Source organism: Falco naumanni, chromosome 9, assembly GCF_017639655.2.
Source record: "Falco naumanni isolate bFalNau1 chromosome 9, bFalNau1.pat, whole genome shotgun sequence".
In the NCBI taxonomy this organism is placed as follows: domain Eukaryota; kingdom Metazoa; phylum Chordata; class Aves; order Falconiformes; family Falconidae; genus Falco; species Falco naumanni.
The window spans coordinates 38,394,007-38,413,967 of record NC_054062.1 but is presented as its reverse complement, the minus strand read 5'-3'; the positions used below and the strand labels follow the sequence as shown (position 1 = coordinate 38,413,967).

The following is a 19,961-nucleotide window of genomic DNA, read 5'->3' as shown; positions in this document are numbered from 1 at the left end:
AAACTATGGGATATACAAATGTATGTGAAGGGATTCTATATCTTCATTAAATGTCTATCATACTGTTCAGTTAATTATTTTCCATTGTTAAAGTTTGATAGCAGGAATGTATTTGCCAAGATAATATCAGAGTCAAAACTTCTGTAAGCAAGGTCACAGGAACCTATAAATGTATTATTTTATTGGTCTCGTTCATAAAACTGACTTTTGTGAGCTGTAAGTATGCTTAGAGGGTGAACCACAAATTAGCCCTTTCAGGATTCCTTTTGTGGATAATGTTAACAGTTTGTCTGTGAAATTAAAAATCAGTAGGCACATTCTGCCTTGCCCTGCTGTGAAGTTCTGCATTTTTGGAAGTAAGGGAAAAAGATGATCAAGTACTCAAAAATCATAAAAATTCAGTGGTTGTGAATGCTCGGTAGCTACCAATTAGAGGTTGTGTTAAGGTTCTTTGCCACCATCATTCTACTGCTGCAGATGCAATGGTTCAGCGTGTTTTGAGTGACGAGGCAAATTCAAAAACACCCTTTTTCAGATCTTTTCAGTGTGGACTTACCAATTTCCAAGTCTTATCATTTGTCTCCAATTGTGACAGTGAAAGCCGTGAATGTTCAATGGGATTTTTCTGCCTTTTTTTCCCATTCAGAGATAATTTATGTAAGTAGAAGATATAATGAGGATGCTAAATTAAGTGTGTCTATGTGTATATAAATAAAATTGGTTTGTTACCCATTTGCCAGTGTTTTGGTTTAGCTGCAGCAGTGAGTATCATAACTGCTTTAAAATTGATTAGACAATTTAACTTGAAATTTAGGTCTGGATATGGCAGAAAGAGATAAGCCTGTGAATAGGAGCATAAAGCATTAATCTTGCAGTTCTCCAGCTGATCTCATGTTGTATTTATTCTTCGACTTTGAAGAAATTTAAAGTCTTATGCTTCCAGTGTGACCTATGCACACATGAGTGGTCTTTAAATTCTTATTATATGGGTCAAGAATCTCTGGGCCCTTTTGCTTGCTCTAAAAGAGAACTGTTTTCTTGTTAAAACAGAGGGACTTCTGCAGCATACAGGGATGACATGCCTGGTTTTTTGGCAGGGGAGACCAGGCTGTTCGACTACTAGCTCTTCTGTAAGTGTCTGCCCAAAAGAGACCTGCAAGCAGTGTTTCTACGCAGTCCTGCTGGGCCTTCCAGTGTTGAAGCAACATGAATGTGCAAAACGAAGTAGCCATTTTAGCTGGAAGCTGATCTATTTTAATTTGATATGAAGCTTCTTACAGCAACTTTTCCTATGCTATTTTCATTTTTTTGTCTGTATTGTGGTGCTTCACCTAAGATCAATTTAGCCTCAGTGAAGTGGCAAAGCAACTGACATGAAAGCAGCCAGTTCTAATGCCTTCTCCACCTTTTTTCACATGCATAGCAGTAGTAACTTCCTTTCAGCTGGAGTTTTGGAGCACTTTAGGGCAAGTGTATGCTGACTTTGAGTAAGTTCAGTCGCTATTTCTGCTTTTAGTAGACATCCTGTTTCCTGATGTTGGTCTATTCTTTAAATTGACCCTGGTATAAAGAGGTGGCTTGAAGTGGACACGCTTTCTGGTACGAAAACCAATTCAAAATATTCTCCAGAGCAGAAATGGAAAAAAGGCAAGGTACAAACGTGTTACCTTTTTAGTCAGTTGTTGATCTCCGGGATGCCTATATTACATTTACCAATCAACTGAAGTCTCTAGTTTTAACTAGCAGGTAGGTTGCTAAGTAATCTGTTGTAGCAGCCAGCATTTTTAAGTGGTTTGGTTGACAATATTATCAGACCCTAGCTGAACCCCTGCTTTAACAGCAGATAGTAGTATTTTCTTAAACACTTGGCATCCATGTTTAGATCAAAGTTACACTTCTTTGGGTAAGCTGTTGAAAATTCTGCCTATTTTTGCCTTATATTTATTTATTTATTTATCTATTTACTATTTATATTTTAATTAATTATTTGTTTAATTTAAAAATTGTAATTAATTAATAAATAAAAATATAGTAGTTGTAATGCTTTTATAATATTAATAAACTCTAGTGGAAATGTTCCACATTATGTAGTTGTTACAAGTGATGTGCATACATTACCAGACTGGCTAGGATATTCTCACTTTCCTGTGCTATCCCGTCACCTTCATTTCTTTCTAGTTAATTAGGGTGCAGTGATGTTAAGCACTGTAGCTCACACTTTTATGTTATATTCCAGTACATCTCTGAACAAAATGCTGTTCCTAACGTTGAAGAGGACTAGTTTTTGCAGGACCCAGATTCTGAGTTAGAGCATATGCTTTACAAGGGAATGCTTTTTCAAAATTTCTTGGTGGTCTGAATGCTAGGGTGTCTGCTCTGCGGGCAAAGCTGGTCACCTGCATGCTTGGTTCTTAGGATCAGTCAAACCTAAGAAAGCAAGAGCATGCTTTTCATGTTCTGTCCCTTTTTCCTTTGTTCCCATGCAATGGCACACTGATTGCTATTCAAAAGCCACCATTTACCAATACTCACTGAATCCTCCTCCTCCGTTTAATACCGTGTATCATTGTTAGGTTCCTGCTACTGCGGGAAACTGGAGTGTTGCTTGCTAGTCACAACTGTGAGGTATTTTACTTTTTTGTTTCATATACTGTTTGCATTTCAAAATCTGTAAACTGATTTTTTTTCTACTCTCAAAGAGCTTTAAAGATTTCAGAAAAGTGTTTATTTTGGATTTTGTTCCATCATAAAAGAAAGGATAGCTTAGAACTTTAGTAAAGCAGGTGGTTTCTTTTCCTCAGACTTACATTAAAATGTCGCTAAAATTACCTGGAGATTTTCTGCTAGACATTTACCTAAACCATTTGTTCACTTCTCAAGCAAAGAAATTAACAGGATCATGAGCCCAGACATCTGAAGAGGTATGCCAGACATTATTTCCAAGAATTGTATAGAAAAAAATGCCCCTTTACAGAAGCACTTTTGCTCTTTGGCTGTCATCCATGTGCTCCAAAACCTTTTCTCACCTCTGTTACTTTTTGTCAATGGTCAATACTGCTTTGCAGATGTCTTATGCTAAGGCCCATAGGTATGGAGTATAGAAACTCACTTTTGAAGCAAAGAAGTTGCACATTAATGTATTGTGGATATATATGGTTTGGATTTCCTGACTGCATGTCTGTTCAGGTCTTTATTCATTTATCCAGTATGCTGAGATCCGAGTCCATCCAGATCTGCAGGTCTGAGAACCTCAGAAACATTACTGCTTAAGCACAGAGCCTCATGTCTGGAAGAGCGATCGTATGTAGCCTTTTCAGTGTACCTGGTAGAGCTTTCAGTCATTTTTGAAAAACAAAATGCTTACAAAAGAAAGCAATGCCATTTTCTCCCTGCTGGCTTTCTGAAACCTCATGTTGGGAAAAGCACTTACCATGTATTTCATATGAAGAGAAAGCTGTCAGCAATGACTAGTTTTTCCGAGTCTACTGCAGGCAGTTTAGCTGTTGACAATGTCATTGTGGATGGCACAAACAGAGTAGGACTTTGAGCAAGACCATGCACTATCTGACTTTGATATTAGTTGGAAAGTGGGGTGGGGGTGGATGGAAAAAGTAAGTGGGATGTTTGAAGGGGAGACAACCTGTTGGATGCAAGCTCATAAGATGGAACAAAAGTAGAAAATGTTCTATTTGGTTCTTAAAATCATCAGTAAAATTGCTTTTTTCAGAATACTAGCTGGAAATGTATGGATTTCATGGACTCTGTGATTGAATTTCACATATCCATGAGGAGAATTTTGAACAATCAGGCCAGCCTTAATATTCCTGCATTGAGGTGTTGGTATAATTCTGTGACAGCGTATGTTGAGAGGTGGAAATGTCCTTAATGTTTTCCAAGTCAAATGTATTATTATTATTATTATTATTATTACTGACTAGTCTCACCTTTTGTGTCCAGTTTTTTATCAGTTATGATGGAAGTATAAATACTATCTTTTTGTATCGTTAGATGTGACTGAAAATAATTCTGACAATGTATTGCCTCACATCTTTGCATGAGCTTCCTATCTTCCTCATCTGGATGGAATTTGGGAGCTTTCCTCTCTTTTTTTACACAGACATTAGCCTTGTTTTTCTCCTTTGTTTCTTTGTATTCTCACCTGTGTTTGATTTTTTTTTTTTTTTTTTTTTACTCCTTTTCTTACACAATCTCTATTTTTTCATTTTTACTTTTTTTTCTCATCTTTCTGTTGTGGTTTTTTTGTTTGTTTGGGGTTCTTTTTGGGGGGGGGGGTTGTTTGCTTTTGACTTTTGTCTTAGGTAGTGCAGGATCACCTAATGTTTCTGAATTTTACTGATCATGGAATGCTCTGCTACAAGGTTGCCTTGGGAACTAAGGGAAGACCTAATTTTAGAACCCGCAATGGTTTTTGGGGTCAATGGTCATTTGCTCATCTACCATATGCACTTAGAAATTAGAAAAAAATTGCCAAGAAAACTGCAGGGTCTCAACTGGGCAAATAGAATAGAGAGAATAAAGATCAGAAAATGAAATTGGTGTATATGGCCCTTTTACTGAGCTCAACAAAGTGATCACTGTTAATTGTTTCATTGTGAAGACAGCTTTTTATATATGTATATACATATGTGTATGTACTTATACCATCTTTAAACCTTGAAGAGACTGGTTTCACTTTGTGCCTGAAAAATGGGTTTAGGAAGAATACTATTTCTATGTGTATTTATTTCAGTGATAGTTAACCAATGTGTTAACTGTAGACATTGCTGGCATCTCAACTAAACATTGTAGCACCAGACAGCTTCAGCTGTTTCTTATTCTCGAACTGCAGCTGCACACAGTTGTGATGAGTCTAGTGCTTATTCATGTGCGGAGTTTCATCCCTTTCCAATATTTCCCATCGCTGACATCGACACTTGCATAACTGTACCTCATAGTTGCTTCTCAGTACCACCTGTGAATCTTTGTGAAAGGCTGTTCGGAGGTGTGATTGTATTGGAGCACAGAAAAAGGGTATCTAATAGGTCTTTAACTGCATGAATCTTGCTTATTTTTTTATGCAGGGAATAAATCACAAGATAGTGGGATTGCAGAGATGGAGGAACTTCCAGTCCCACACAACATCAAAATAAGTAACATCACATGTGATTCCTTCAAGATTTCTTGGGACATGGATTCTAAATCCAAGGACCGCATTACTCACTACTTCATTGATCTCAACAAGAAAGAAAATAAGAATTCCAACAAATTTAAACACAAGGTAATTTTCCTTTAAAAATCAAGATGGAAATACTTGATTTTAAATAGATGAATCTCAGTGTTTTATTATCCTTTCAAAAGCAGACCATGGGAAATAGGTATTGGACTTCCAGCAAAGGCAGGTTTTGATTAATCTGATTGACTGACTCTTTTTAAAAAAAAAAAAAAACAAACATGGAATACCTTCTCTGGCTCTAGCCTATGTGCATGCACACACAAGTTCATTTGTTTCATGGAGAACTGCACATAACCTTTACTATTTCATTTGAAAACAGTTTGGAACCTGCACAATGTATTGCCAGACAGACATTTTTATTCCTGACTAGCTCTAAATCATTATTTAAACAATTCATGTATTCTGTGCCTGTCCTTGTTCAGTGACAGACTCATGAAAACAACACATGTCATTTCAACAGAAGAGTCACAAATTCTAATGCACTTCTAGGAAGGCTTCCAGCAATTTTATTTTGCAGCGTTCAGCACTGTGACCTGAATATTCATCTGGCCTCTTTCTTCAAGCCACTGATGCAGGGACATACTGAATGCATTGCAGAATCTGTACTTACCAAATCCAGCAAAATTTGCTTTGACCTCAGAACAGTTGAAATACCCAGATGTCTAGGGAAATGTGGAATGAGATAGAAGATTAAACAACACAATCACCCGCCAACTTAAAACCAATGTTGCCAGTACCTCTAAAAGATAAGGTTTGCCAAGGTACAAATAACCAACCAGACAAGTATGAGATCTCTAATTCTTTCAACACCTAGATTACTATTGGTTTATAAATCAGTGGGATAACCAGGAAATATTTCCACCAATAACTAGAAAATATTTCCACAAATTTCTCTGAGTCTTTTTATTGTGAGGCTATTTTTCCTGTGACTTCTGTTAATAGCAGGTGTATAATTTTCACATTTCTTTTTTTTTTTTTTTTTTTTTTAATGTGGTTGGAAATAACACATGCATTAAGTTTAATGAACAATCACTTAATACTGCTTGAAATTGAGAATTTTACATATTTGGCCATGATGTTGCAATTGCTAGGAGCCAGCATGGGAAGCACTACAAACTTTAATGTTAGCACTATAAAATTTAATAGGAATTTATTATGCCCCATTTTTAATTGTAATAGCAAATAAAGTAGAATATATTTGATTTTTTCTTACTGTTATTACTTTTGGACTGACAACATTTGAATTTGAATTCCCATTTTATACTGCAGGAATGAGTATACCTTCTAATAGAAATGCTTACTGGGATGGATTCTTTTTTAATTTCTTTCATTTTATGAATCTACATATTTTTTCATTCATGTTCAAACTGGAGTAAAGTTGTAAAATTTGTTTTTGTGAAAGATGGAGCCACCCTAACAGATGAAACACTATGTATACTTCAAAATCTATATCCCAGTGATGAGACAAGTATTAAAATGGAGAGAAAAAGGGATATTGGTAGGGTAATAAAGCTAGGCTATTAGATTTATTTTGTGTTTCTCAGCAATTCCATAGCTTTTTACTGTGATAAAGTGTTTAGCCAAAGGAGAGGTAATTGGTTTTGTAAGAACAGGAGATTAAATTCCATCATTTAAAATTATGAGTAAGTTGGATATTTTGTCAGAATTAAATTAAAATTTCATGGTACTAGTTGTGTTAGTGACTTGGTAAAACTTTTTTGGGGGAGAGGGTTCCTTTTTTTCCCTGGCCAGAATGCTGGAAATCCAGACAGCAGACAGGGTGAGGAAGAGAACTCTGCAGACTGAATTCTCTACAGCTATCCATGCCAGAGCACATACGTGTTTGCTTTCATGCATCTTTAGTACTAAGTAATTTTTAACAGGCTTCCTAAAATCAGCTTTTTTTGAGAAATTAAAAACTGCTCAAGTTCCAAATTTGCCCTAACCCTAGTATGGTTGGAGACAAGCATCCTTCCTCCCTATGACGTTAGTTATAGTAGTTTCACGGCTGAAGCTCAGCAGCACACCCGCTGTGTAGGGAGCTGATAAACTGGCAGCTGCAGCACCAGGGACCAGAAACCGGAGGGAAATAAATCAGCCCCCACCCATCCATTGCCTTCATAACAAAGCTATTGTATAAAGATGGAAGATATCACTGCCCCTTTTCCTAGCAGAGCTGTTTAGAAAGAAAAGAGTGAGCCATACCACTTAGTTCTAAAAAAGAGCATTGGGACTTACTCTCAGGAGTCATCCAGCAGTCAGGCTGTGGAAGGAGACAGGCATCTTCGGGGAGGGGGGGGGGGGGGGGGGAAATAATCGTTCTTACTTAGTTTACAGGTAGGGTAAATCATTGTCTGCAAGTTCGTGTCTCTCTCACAGTGACAGGCCCAGATGACCAGCTTAAACTATTTTCTAACCTGCAGAGAGTTAGTGTTAAGTCTCAGTTTGCTCACGTGGCTGTGAGCAAGTGACTTGGGTTATAGACCTAACCTGACAGATAGATGCTGTCCCTCAGGAAAGGGGTCTGCTTGCTTCCTTGTGTGCCCAGGAGACCACACATGAATGATCCATCCTTTCAATACTTCAGCATATTTAGGGTGCGTATAGTTTTATTATTTATGACTATTGTCATCATATCTGTGAAGGAGGAGGATTGCATTGGTAGTAGTATGTAAAGACTAGAATTCTAATAAAACTGTCTTTTCCTCAATGCAGTTTGGGTATCTTCCCACTTTTTAAAGATATAGTAGTATGATTATTCCCTTGTAATAGGAAATGAGGCTTAGATATTTAGCAAAACTAGGAATGGAGCTTGGGTGTGCTGAGTTCTCACGATGTGTCCTATGAGCAGACCTAGCAAAGGGAAGGATAAGATGAAACGGGAGAAAGCTGAAAATTGAAAGGTGCTTCTTTGGCAAGAAAAAGGGACTGCAAAGGATGCATCTTTCCCCAAAAAGGAGAGAGGTAGTGTGACTTGTGTACCTTGCTGCTTAGTTATTCAGTGTTTCCAGGTTGTTCCTTGAAATTACTGCTGTCTAGGTACCTTTAGAATTATCTGGTGGGTGCTGGCAGTGGAGCAGCCATCTGCCGCCCCAGAATCCTGGTGGTCCTCAAGCTGGCATATAACCTCCTTTGTGCTTTTTGGGGGGCTCAGCCAGGAGTGAGAGCTGAGCAGAACAGAGAAGAAAAGAAATGGAGAATCCCCAGAGAAATTTCAACCTTAACATTTGGACATTTTTTTCCCAAGGTCAGGCCTTAAGGAAAAATGAAGTGTTTGCTTAGTAAAAGAACAGATTAGAGTTATGAAAAGCATCATATCTGCCCCTCCTCCCCAGCTGTACAAGAGATAAACCCCTCTATTTAGTGTGGGTTTGGGTAGTCTGCCCCGTTTTTTGGTACGGTTAGGAGAGTTTCCTAATGCACAGCCCAAAGGTGAGGCTTTGGCGCACGAGGGCCATGAGGCTTTTAATGTTACATGAAAACTGGCAAAATTAATGGGGCAAACCCCAGCACTGGGTTATGGGCACAGAGGGCTGAGCGGGTGGAGACAGTTGTTACCCTTTGGAAAGGAAAGGTGACAGCAACAGTAACGGTTGTGACTGCACCAGCTGCTGGCTGTGTTAGCAGTAGCAAGTGCAGTCCCGTGGGATGTCTTTGCAATATAGTTCCAGGGTGGTAGCTTAAATGCTATTTGGGGTTTCTTTTTTGTTGTTTATTGTTATTTTTCTCTATCTCTTATATGTTATTTATGTCAGAGTGCACAACTGAATTCTTTACAGAGAAAGTTTTCTCCCAACTGTTATTTGATTTAAATGAGAATTAGCAAAAAAGAAATCATGACAACAAATTCTTACCCTTGATTATCAGTCAATCACATTTCAGTTCTTGTAATATCACAAGCTGCTAATTTTACAGTTGCATAATACAGAAGCTTAAGAATATTTTTGGTGATAGAAAAAAAGAGAGAAGAAAGATACTTTCGCATAATAGAAGACAAGTAAAAAAAAAAAAAATACCTTTCAGGTCTTGCTTACAGATCATGAAAAGAAAATATCTCTTTTCTATTTCTGTTTTCCTTAAGGGACTGCTGTGGTAGTATTTCTAGGTGGATGACTATGGACAAGTATTTATGGGTGGACATCTATGGATGTTACCTAAAGTGCACACTTTTCAGATGGCAGCCATCTTACTATTCTGTGATTGCTGATATATATTCAAGAGTAAATCTCTCTCTCACTATCACAGCTCCTCAGGTACACCATGCAGGGAACCATTCAACACCACTGTGAGACCTTTCACCCAAAGTTCTAGCATAAACTGTCCAGTTCTTCAATTTTGTCTTCCCCTTGCAGCCTTTGGTACTGTAGAAACTGGGTATTTCAACAATGACAAGCAGCTGTTCATCTTTGTTGCACTATGGTGTGATACAATGGAAGAGCACAACAGAGTATCTGGAACGGTGGCAGGGTGGGAAGCAAGAGGTGCAATGACAGGCACAAACTATCTCGCTGTATGTTTGGCTTGTTCTGGCCCTTTCTGTACAGAAGGGTATTTTGATGCATTTAAAACACACAAAGTGACTCTGCAATGTGTTTAATTATTGCTGTTTGGTTTGGAAGGTATCAACAGCAATATAAGTGGACTGATCAGTGACAGGAGGAATTTGGTTACGCTGACTGAAAGAAAACAATGGCAATGAGAGCACAAGAAGTTCTTAAAGATATTCTTGTGCTCAGTAGCTTGTCTTTCTTTGTTTGCATACTTCAGCACAAACGCCTTTGGTCTGAATTGTATAATTGGCCTATATATAATAATATCAGTCTATAGTCACTTGGAACCATTAATAAACTCATACATGCAAGTTATCATCGTTGCTCTTAGAGCAAACCTTAGACCGTTGTCCTCGGCCACTCTATTTAACTTTGCTGCAGCAATGAATTGTGAGAACTAAGGTTTACACAGAAGAGCCAGGGTTTGGGGATTACATTGCAAAAAGAACGAGGGAAGGGGTGGTGGATTGGTTTGCTTGCACTGCTGACTTGTGTGTTGGTTTTTTGTCTTTGTTTTCCATCAGGATGTACCCACTAAACTGGTGGCCAAAGCTGTTCCCTTGCCTATGACAGTCCGCGGGCACTGGTTCTTGAGCCCAAGAACAGAATACACGGTAGCAGTGCAGACGGCATCAAAGCAAGTTGATGGCGATTATGTTGTTTCTGAGTGGAGTGAAATCATCGAGTTTTGCACAGCAGGTAATATTGCTGAGGAAACACGCACCGCAGGGTGTATGCAATTAATGCTAGCTCTGCTGCCCCGGTGGGTTAGCCATCCACCAGCGCCAAGCAGGCTAAGGGGGTTGTAATAGTCAAACCCAGAAACGTGAATTCTAACTTTATGCTGTGTGTGTGCTCGGGTTTGGCGTGTTGAGAGGCAGCTGGACTGTCCCTTTGTTCCGCAATAACTTAGCTGCCCCACAGTGCTGTGCCTGGCACCACTGCTTGTCCCACGCTAGGGAAGGAGACTGGTGAACCAAAATGGGGCAGGACCACTTGTGTGCCTGCTGCTGGCTACTAGCAGCTGTGGAGAAAAGACAGCATGGCAGCTGCCTAAGAGACAGCTTGTTTAAGACATTCTGCTGCTCTCCCTTCTCTGCATGCTGCAAAGCCTGAGCACTACCAACACCCTGTCTTGAGGATCGATTTAGCCTGTCATTGACTTATAAGTCTCTTCCTTGGTGCTTGTGTGCTTGCCTGTGTGAAAGCTGAGTGCTGAAGCGAGCTCTCTATGAATCCCGTGTTGGTTGAGATGCCATTTGGGCTGGGTCCTAAGCAAAATTTTTTTAGTTATGTGAATTTGTTATTGACTTGCAACCAGGTACATTGTAGCAAACAATTTATCAAATGACATACGCCAGAGAGGGCAGTTCTCGGTTCCTCTGCAGTCAGGTAACCAGCGCTAACACAGCAAACCCTGAGCTGAAAGGCGCTGTAGGCTTGCAGAGTGTTCGCGGGGAGAATCAGGCATGTATATTCCTGCCATTCTTCTGTCACCACTGTTGGAAACTGCTGTTGGACTAGTTTCTGTATAGTTACTGCTTGATGTGAGGTATGTTACCACACCCTGGTCCAATTTGAAGTCTGCATGTCTGTGTAGCTTTTGGAGAACATTGTGGTTTTTTCCTTCCCCCCGTACTAGCAGATTGTCCTTTCTTTCCAGATTATTCAAAAGTTCACCTAACACAGCTATTGGAAAAAGCTGAAGTGATTGCAGGTCGTATGCTTAAACTGTCTGTTTTTTATCGGAATCAGCACAAAGAATACTTTGACTACATCAGGTAAGAAAGTAAACATATGCAAAATTGTTGGGCAAATTAAGGGAGTAGTGAAAATAAGTAAATGGAGGCAGCTGTTCTAAAGTTAGAGCATAATGTCTGCATGCTTCATCGCCAATTCAGAAGAAGGGATGAAATAAAGTATAACCCATTTCTTCCACCTTGCTTAACGCAGCACTTCCACTAGGTAATATAAGTTTGTGTTTTGAAGCAGAAACTGAAGTACCAACAGGGTCTTCAGCCTGATTAAGTTGTCTGTTATCATAACAGAGTGTTTACTAGCCAAATACTTCTATTGTACTAAGAATATCAGAGTGAGACATCTAATAGTAGGGTTGCACAACTGTGTGCATGGGCAGTTGCCTGCATTTGAGAGTTCCATCTCAAGTATTTGCTCTCCACATACAACCACTCCCTTTCTTTGCCCAAATGTAGTACCGGGGCTCTGCAATCCAAACGTTAATTCACAGAACATGTGCGGAGGGAGAGGGAATGATGTTTAGACAGTTCTTGTAGAACTTCTTGCCCTGTGCTTTGGTTGGAATGAGTCAATTGGGATAGCGGGAGATAGGTTCCTTATTCCTGTCAGAGACCCCACGTGCCTCTGCACACGCAACCAGAAGTGTCATTAAAATAGAAAAGACGACTTTTCAAGAGAAGGAGTCAAAGCTCATGTACTGACTGAGCAGGAGCAGTCACCGTGCAGAGCTAACCTTCCACCGTTAGAAGAACATGGATGAGAGGTAAGCAGTGCGTCGCCACCTACTCCACACTATGTCAGAAGGGCGGCAGCACTGACTGTGCTGCTTTAACATGCACTGAGAGATGGGGCTGCTTCCCGTTTTATGTGGGTGGCACGCTAGTACCTGTCTAGAACTGAGTTTTTTAAAACTGGTGAAAAAAAAAAATAATACGTGAGGGAATCCAATGCCAAAGAGCAGACTCCACCACCCTTGGAAACTTTCCCACTTTGTAGTCCTCAATTACAGGAGCGTCATGTATATTCCAGAGCATGGGGTTTGCTCTTTCCCTTCTGTGTTTTGGAAGAATTATTTTATTGCTCATAGTGACAAAACCGCAAAACTCGATGGAAGCAGAGAATTAATTACACTTGTTGAGGCTCTTTGAGGACCTTGTAAATCTCTACTGCCATCATAGATGAGATGCCACAGGAGGGAAATGCCTGGGGTGGTTCTAACGCTCGTATAGCCCTGTTTTCAGCTATGTAAACATAGTGCTACCTGCCTTTGTGTTCATAGAGCTTTGAAAATTGCCACTGAGGTGCATTTATAGCTGTGGGTTTGGCCGTGTTCTGCCAAATATGACTTTAATTGATTGCACTTATCTTTTCCCCTCCCACCTGTTACGTTCTTTCTTGATTCGATACAAATAGAGACAAGATTGTTTTCCCCTCTGTAATGAGTTGGAGACAAAAAGCTGTGTTTTACCGGGTCTGTATGAAGCTAGAATACCTGTAACTGGCTGATCAGAAAAGTACTAATATAGTCGCAAGGGAATTCCTTCCACAATACACACTTCTGAATGTTTTGTTAAAACCCTAACTACATGTACCTTTTAGGAAAAATTCCTTGTCGTAGCATGCCTGCCAACAGCCTTTCTGGTGTCATAACTAGGAAACAAGCTTGGAAAACCTTACAGAGTAGCTCTAGAAGCACTGATAAACCAGCAACTGCCACGGTGCTAAAGCAACAACCCCTAAATGCAGGGTTTGAAGTGTGAGCTTGTAAGTAGTGTTCACGTCCCTACTGCTTACCTTGGCTGGGAGCAGCTCGGACCCCTGGGACGAGTGACCTAGCTGGCCACTGGATGTCAGTATCTTGCCACGGAAATGGGACTGCAAGAAGCCTTGCTTTCTAGGTTGCAGAGGATATTCAAGCTGTCGGATTTTCCTCCCTAGTAATCGCATCAGTCATAAAATACCAATTGTACCCCCCACTCCAGTCGATGTCTTGTGAAACTATGTAGTATTTGAATGGCTCACCAAACCTTTGAAATTCATCTTAGAGTCAAGTTAAATTATACTGCTGAGGAGATTAGACATAGTGAAAAAAATTACAGTTGGAGACATTACTGAGTTGATTTAGAGCTGTTTTGTATGTATACATTGAATTTGTTTGCTTTGACTGCTACCTCCTGCTTTAACCAAGTAAAAACTTCTCCCACACAACACCTGGAGGTGTTGCAATAAGTTAAAAGCAGAGCAAGAATAATCTTTCTTGGCTAGTTTCCCCTCTCCTTTAAAAAAAAAAAAGATGAAAGAAGGGGAAAAAAATGAAAAAATAATAAAAGTAAAATAAGAGGAGAAGGTAAGATCTCCAGCCTCCTGCGGTTTTCATCTGTCAGTGTGTATAAAGGCATTTTTTAAGGGTGCCTAGTAAATCTGTTGTTTTGCGGGACTTACCAGAAAAGGAAACATTCCCTTTTCTATCACATGGCTGCAGGTGCAGACAGCACCAAAGCCATTCCTATGGCACTTCCAGGTGTGGGGAACGTTCTGCTATACATAAAAAGTTCAGGTGCTAAGGAAGATTAGATTGGGTGTTTCGGACTGTTCTCCTAAATCTAGCAGCCTAATGCTGCTGAGTGCAATTTGGGATTTAGGGTTTTAAAAATTCACTTATTACATTGAATGTTTCTTTTCACTGGAGCCAAATTGAGCTCAGCTTGCAAAATAATAATAATTAAAAAAAAAAAAAACAGTAAAAAAAGAAAAAAAGTCAGTCTTATACATTTTTTCCCATTAGGACTAGTGACTAGAAGTTGGATACCAACCAAAGTGGAAACTACCCAAATTGCCTAATACTCTGTGCCCAGCTCTGCTCTGATTGAAGTCAGCAGTAGACAAATTAGAGTTGAAATTACCATTTGGGGGGAAAAAAAAAAAACTATGGCAGACAGTACATTTCTTCCTATAAGCTCTCTGAAAAACATAGTTCAGAAATAACTTTCACTGGCAGTTTTCTACATGAAGTATATACTGCCTGTGCTAAAAATATGCATTAACAAACAGGATATTCAGCACATTGAGACTGACTTGCAATTTTCAACATGTGATTAAACTAAAATGTGTTTATTGTTAGAACTGTAGTGGAAGGCTGAACAATTCAGCTAATTAAAGATATTGGTGGTTTGGGGGCTTTTTTGTTTGCCTGAATATAATGACCACACGTCTCACAGCTGACTGAGAAGCCAGACTGGAAAAGCAGATTTTGCCCTTGAGCAGAAGTTATTCTAGCTCCTTCCGAGTCTGGCGGCTCGGTTTTCTTGGTACTAAGACCATGATGTTAACCACAGTTTTCAGTTTAACTTTTTCCTTTGTGTCCCTTTAGCATTGTTACCAAATAGTGTGAGGTCCTAACTTTCCACTTTGTCTTTTAATATCTGTTACAAAATAAACAATACCAGTCATTTGTTTGTAGAGAGCATCATGGGAATGCTATGCAGCCCTCTGTTAAGGATAACAGTGGCAGCCATGGCTCTCCGATCAGTGGGAAGCTGGAAGGCATCTTCTTTAGCTGCAACACTGAGTTTAACACTGGGAAGCCACCACAAGATTCACCTTATGGAAGATACAGGTTTGAGATTGCAGCTGAAAAACTCTTCAACCCAAATACTAACTTGTACTTTGGAGACTTCTACTGCATGTACACAGCCTACCACTACGTCATTCTCGTTATTGCCCCTGTTGGATCACCAGGAGACGAATTCTGTAAGCAGCGCCTTCCTCAACTAAATATAAAAGATAATAAATTTCTGACCTGCGATGAAGAAGATGGTGTCATGGTTTACCATCACGCCCAGGATGTTATTTTGGAAGTAATTTACACTGATCCTGTGGATCTCTCCCTCGGCACAGTTGCGGAAATTACTGGTCACCAACTAATGAGCTTGTCTACTGCAAATGCAAAGAAAGATCCCAGCTGCAAGACCTGCAATATCAGTGTTGGACGTTAAAACTTCCTTCATTACTTAGGAACCTTCAAACCTCTGTTGCCCATTTCCATAGTCAGACATTTTTGCCAGAAGCATGCACATGCCGCTGTCACCAAAAGCAAACACGAGTCTTCAAAATCTCCAATAGCATTTTTAGTATTTCTTCTCTCCCTCTTTCCCTTCTGTTCCCCTGATGCTTTAAATGATTAGAAGCCCTGGATTTCTTTCTGGCAACCATTTATACCTAGATGCTGCAAAAATTGTTTTCTGTTTCTTGCCAAACATAACAAAATCCTATATAAACTGCTTTAGCAAAATAAAAATAACGGCTTAGAAATGGTGTTTAAATATGCATTCGTTTTAACTACTGAACAAATACTGGGATAACTCCAAACAGCATGAAAGGTTGTAATTGCAGCATGATTTAAATCTCAGAGCCTAGAAATGTCAGCACTTCCAACGTGTTGTTTGACAGTGTTATTTATGTTATTTATATTAGCTAACTGAAAACAGAAACTGTGTCTCGACATAATAAATATAATAGAAAAATATTTTATTTGTACTGTTGTATAAAATATTATACAATCATATAGAATATATAGATTACATTTTAATATCAATTGTATACATATGTCATGAAATCATTTTCCCTTATCAAAGATGTAGTTTGTAAACTTCAAATAGCTCTGTATCTGTTCCTGTTGCTCTAGATGACTTTAATTAAAACAGATTTATGAAGGAGACCATTTCTGATTCATAAAAGTTGTTATAAATTATTATTCAGTACACTGAAACAACAAACCTCTGAGAAATAAAAAAAATCCTTTTTTAGTGTTCATACTTTTTCCTCCAAACTACTTGAAAATGTGTATGTCTTCAAAAATCATGCTGAGCCATTACATACAATATAAATACAAACGTGGTTGATACATAATAGGTTTTATAAAATGAAAATATTCTTACCAGGATAGAAAACAGGTTCCTTATACTACATGGTCAATACAAAATGACAGTTAAAGCAAAACACTAAACATGATTCAACTTATTCAAGTCCCTTTTTTTTTTTTTCCATTCTTTCTTCCATCATGTCTGCCCTAGGTATTTCCCAGAATCCCTGTTCTTCATTTCTAGTACAAAACCCACTGATAATCCATCTGTTAATAGTCCACTTTTCACACAAATGGTCTATCACAAATAGTGAAAAAATCTCCTTAATATTACAAAGTGTGGTGCTCTGAAAGTTAAGAAAGATGCATAATTCAAATGGAAAAATAACTTTTTATAATCTTATTTTCAGTAAACAAGAAGTCTAGCGTTCCTCATCAGATAACTGTAGCACTCAGTTATATACCATGTACTTTATCTATCCAAAATATCTTAGCATAATGCAATAATCTAGTCTTGTTTTAATATATATATGTGGCAAGTTATAACACAAGAAATACTTTGACATTTTACAAAGTGCATGCGTCTAAACGAGCTTTGGTAGTCAGAAAAGCAAATGTTATAGCATCAGGCAAAATAAAGTGCAAAGTTTAATACAGAAATAAAAATTAGCATGTAGTTAATCTATTTACTGAATTTTAAGTACCGTGAGCCAGGTCCTGTGAACCATGTGAAAAGGACAGCAGCCAGTACATTTGTTTTCTCTCTTCCCAGTATCTATTTGGTTTTGCAAACACTTTCTCTTATTTCTAAAAAAGCAATAGTCCCATTTGGCAGTCATGTTCCGTCCTTCTTTTTTTGCATAGGCAGCATCACTTTGCTCTACTCCCAGAATTTTAGACCAAATCTTGGCACTAGTTCTTTGTATGCACCTTTCTTTGAAGCTACTGGAATTAATTGAATAACAACTCCATCTTGAAAGACAGAGTATGTTCATGAGGTTTTCCTTCATTTATTTTAAGCTCATGTTTCTTTTAGTCTAGTGAATTAGCACATTGAGAACCGACATTAATAGTTAAGTACAGTGCATGTTGATTCTGGAAAGAAATGGGTGGTACATTATCATGTACTAAGATGTACTAAAAACCTGGAGAGCATTTCCTCACATTTTTTAAAACTAAGAGCAGGTCAAACTGAGGATCTACAATGCTTCAGTGTCCTTTTAATTTCTAACATTCTCACAGTGCACTTCAAGGCTTTTTCAAAAGGAAAAAATATATACTATAGTCCACTCACCCGTGCTTAATATTGTTGCATATTGCTGTCCTCTCTCATCCCAGCTAGTGTAATTGGTAAAGTGCATCAAAAATCTCAGTGTGTCAAATAATTGTGCAGCAGACCAAGACCTGTAAAATTACTTCCTCTTTTTCATTACATTTCGTTTGCTCATTTTTTTTGCTTGAGAACAATACCACAGCATTGCAACTTCAAATTGTTTTAGAAATATCATGCTTACTGATGAGAACCTCCAAAAGCCTGATTTTGGCTTTTGTGTGCTTGTATTCAGAGTATTCCTCAGCCATTGGCACCCGATCTTCTTTTTGAGGACTCCTGTGAACAGCAAATACAAATGCCATCACTTTTGAGTAAGAGGAAAAAAAGTATTTAAAATTAATTCCCCAGAGACTAATGAGGATTGAGTTGGATAATATTTTTTTCCCCTAATTGTGGGTGACTATTTGACAGGACTAACATGTCTAAGGGAAATGAAATAATGGTATTTAAAATACTGAATTTTCAAATACCAGGTAATTTTCTTTCTCATCAGCTATGCAAGCATAACTACTTCATTCTCAAATATGCAGAGCAGTTATTACATAGAGCTTTGAAAACTGTTACCAGAATACTGCATGCCCATATCCTCCATGGTTCTCAGCAAACAAGTTTGCTAAATGAAGGGAGGAGGATAAGCAAGGAGTGAAAAGTAGCCATTATTTATCTATGGGTGAAAGAAACAGTGGCTTCTGGTTTTAAATCCGGCCTTTTAAAAACTGCCTAACTGCCAAGTGTAATCCTGCAGACTGACATCCTCAGGCAGACTCTTTAGCAGCCTCCCTCCCTTCAGCTCAGGAAAAATCCTGTGCTGAGGAGGGGTTTGTACCCATTGCAGGCATGTCCTGGAAGATTCCCCCAATCCAGATGGTCCTCAGGGATGCCCACATCCTGGAGGAACCCAGCAGGGAGGTGGACATCTCCACAGAGACCAGACACCTCCATGGTATCTTCCAGTCCATAGCTGCAGCTTCCTGGGCTTGCTCACCTAAGAGTACCCACTCTAGCAGAAACACATCTGCACAGGAGCCCAAAGGGGAGAAGGAAAAAGCTTTTGTTGAGCTGGTGATTTACCTTCCTGTTTGTTTATAGAATTGTTCCTCAAACTCTCTCAGAGCTTTGCGAAGCCTTTTCTTATCTGCTCTTGTTTCTCTGAGATGTTCAAGCAGAACAGGCCTGTAAAACAGAAACAAGAACATGAAACCCCCATGTGCTTCGAAGTATTGTAAAAGCTGTGGCTTTGCGTAATAAGCAGTCTGCTGCAATGGGCCACAGCAGGCACCGACCGCAGTGCCCCCAGCCACTGCACCACATCTCTCCAGCTATGCCTGTATGGGCTGTACCATCACACATCACAAACAGCCGTGTTCCTTCCCTTTTACTGGTATTCTCACCCTTCTCATAAAGCGAAGGCAGAGACTCTATGGACAACACAGGAGGAAAAGTTTTCGGGATAGAACCTTGCTAGTGGTCTTAATTCTGTGTGGAATTAATGGAACTGACAGGGCTCAGCATCTCGTAGGAAATGCTTTGCATCTCTGTAACTGAATTAATAAACTGAACATCCAAGCCCTGCTCCTAAAAGCAGCTGTTATCAAACATTATGGTGATGCAGTGGAAGTGCTAATGGCACCCAGAATCAATATTTTTGGGAGTCATGTTTTAGCTGGTACTTGGAGAAAAAGGTGTTTAAGCATATGAAGCTGTTTGGGTGTTTTTTTCCCCATAGTAAAAAAAAAAAATGCACAGGCATATCTTCACAGCATTTGTGCACCAACTATGGCATATATACTTGAGTTACATAGAAAACCAAGACTTTTTTATTCATTCCCCATTTTGGTAGAGCCTAGTCAACTTCATTTATGCATCTAAGTGCTGCCAATCAAAACGCAGTGAAAAGATACCATCCCATAATCTATGAGAACACATCTGTTCCTGGAGGGCATATTCTTCAAAAAGTTTCATGGCTGAGTAATAACAGCTCATATGCATCTTGAGATCTGTTTTGTCATACAACCTGAAATTCCTAACTACAAATCAGAAGGAGCATTTTACTTTGGTTTTATAATGGAGGGTGGGAGGGTAGTGGTAAGTCTTCTGGGCATCCAGATGCTAATAACTATTCTTATGCAAGGAAGAAATTTATTTTACACATATTCAGTGGCCGCCCATGTGACCATATATTCTGTGAGCCTTCACTCAGCTCACCCATTGCTGTTTTTACGCCTC

At 39.0% G+C, this 19,961-nt stretch overlaps 2 protein-coding genes across 5 annotated transcripts in view; one reads left to right on the top strand and one right to left on the bottom strand.

Moving 5' to 3' along the window:
* The window catches only part of PHYHIPL (phytanoyl-CoA 2-hydroxylase interacting protein like), an 80,110-nt gene extending 63,849 nt beyond the window's left edge, over nucleotides 1–16,261 (top strand). For all 4 annotated transcript variants that reach the window (XM_040607272.1, XM_040607271.1, XM_040607270.1 and 1 more), the window contains exons 2-5: nucleotides 5,082–5,278; nucleotides 10,308–10,482; nucleotides 11,447–11,564; nucleotides 15,002–16,261. In XM_040607272.1, coding sequence (XP_040463206.1) covers nucleotides 5,114–5,278; nucleotides 10,308–10,482; nucleotides 11,447–11,564; nucleotides 15,002–15,536 — 993 coding nt within the window. In that variant the 5' untranslated portion in view covers nucleotides 5,082–5,113 and the 3' untranslated portion in view covers nucleotides 15,537–16,261. The remainder of the gene's footprint in view (nucleotides 1–5,081; nucleotides 5,279–10,307; nucleotides 10,483–11,446; nucleotides 11,565–15,001) is intronic.
* Nucleotides 16,052–19,961, bottom strand: part of FAM13C (family with sequence similarity 13 member C) — a 130,500-nt gene continuing 126,590 nt past the window's right edge. Inside the window, exons 21-22 of the mRNA XM_040607268.1 lie at nucleotides 18,807–18,908; nucleotides 16,052–18,011 (exon numbers count right to left, since the gene is read on the bottom strand). Coding sequence (XP_040463202.1) covers nucleotides 17,888–18,011; nucleotides 18,807–18,908 — 226 coding nt within the window. The 3' untranslated portion in view covers nucleotides 16,052–17,887. The remainder of the gene's footprint in view (nucleotides 18,012–18,806; nucleotides 18,909–19,961) is intronic.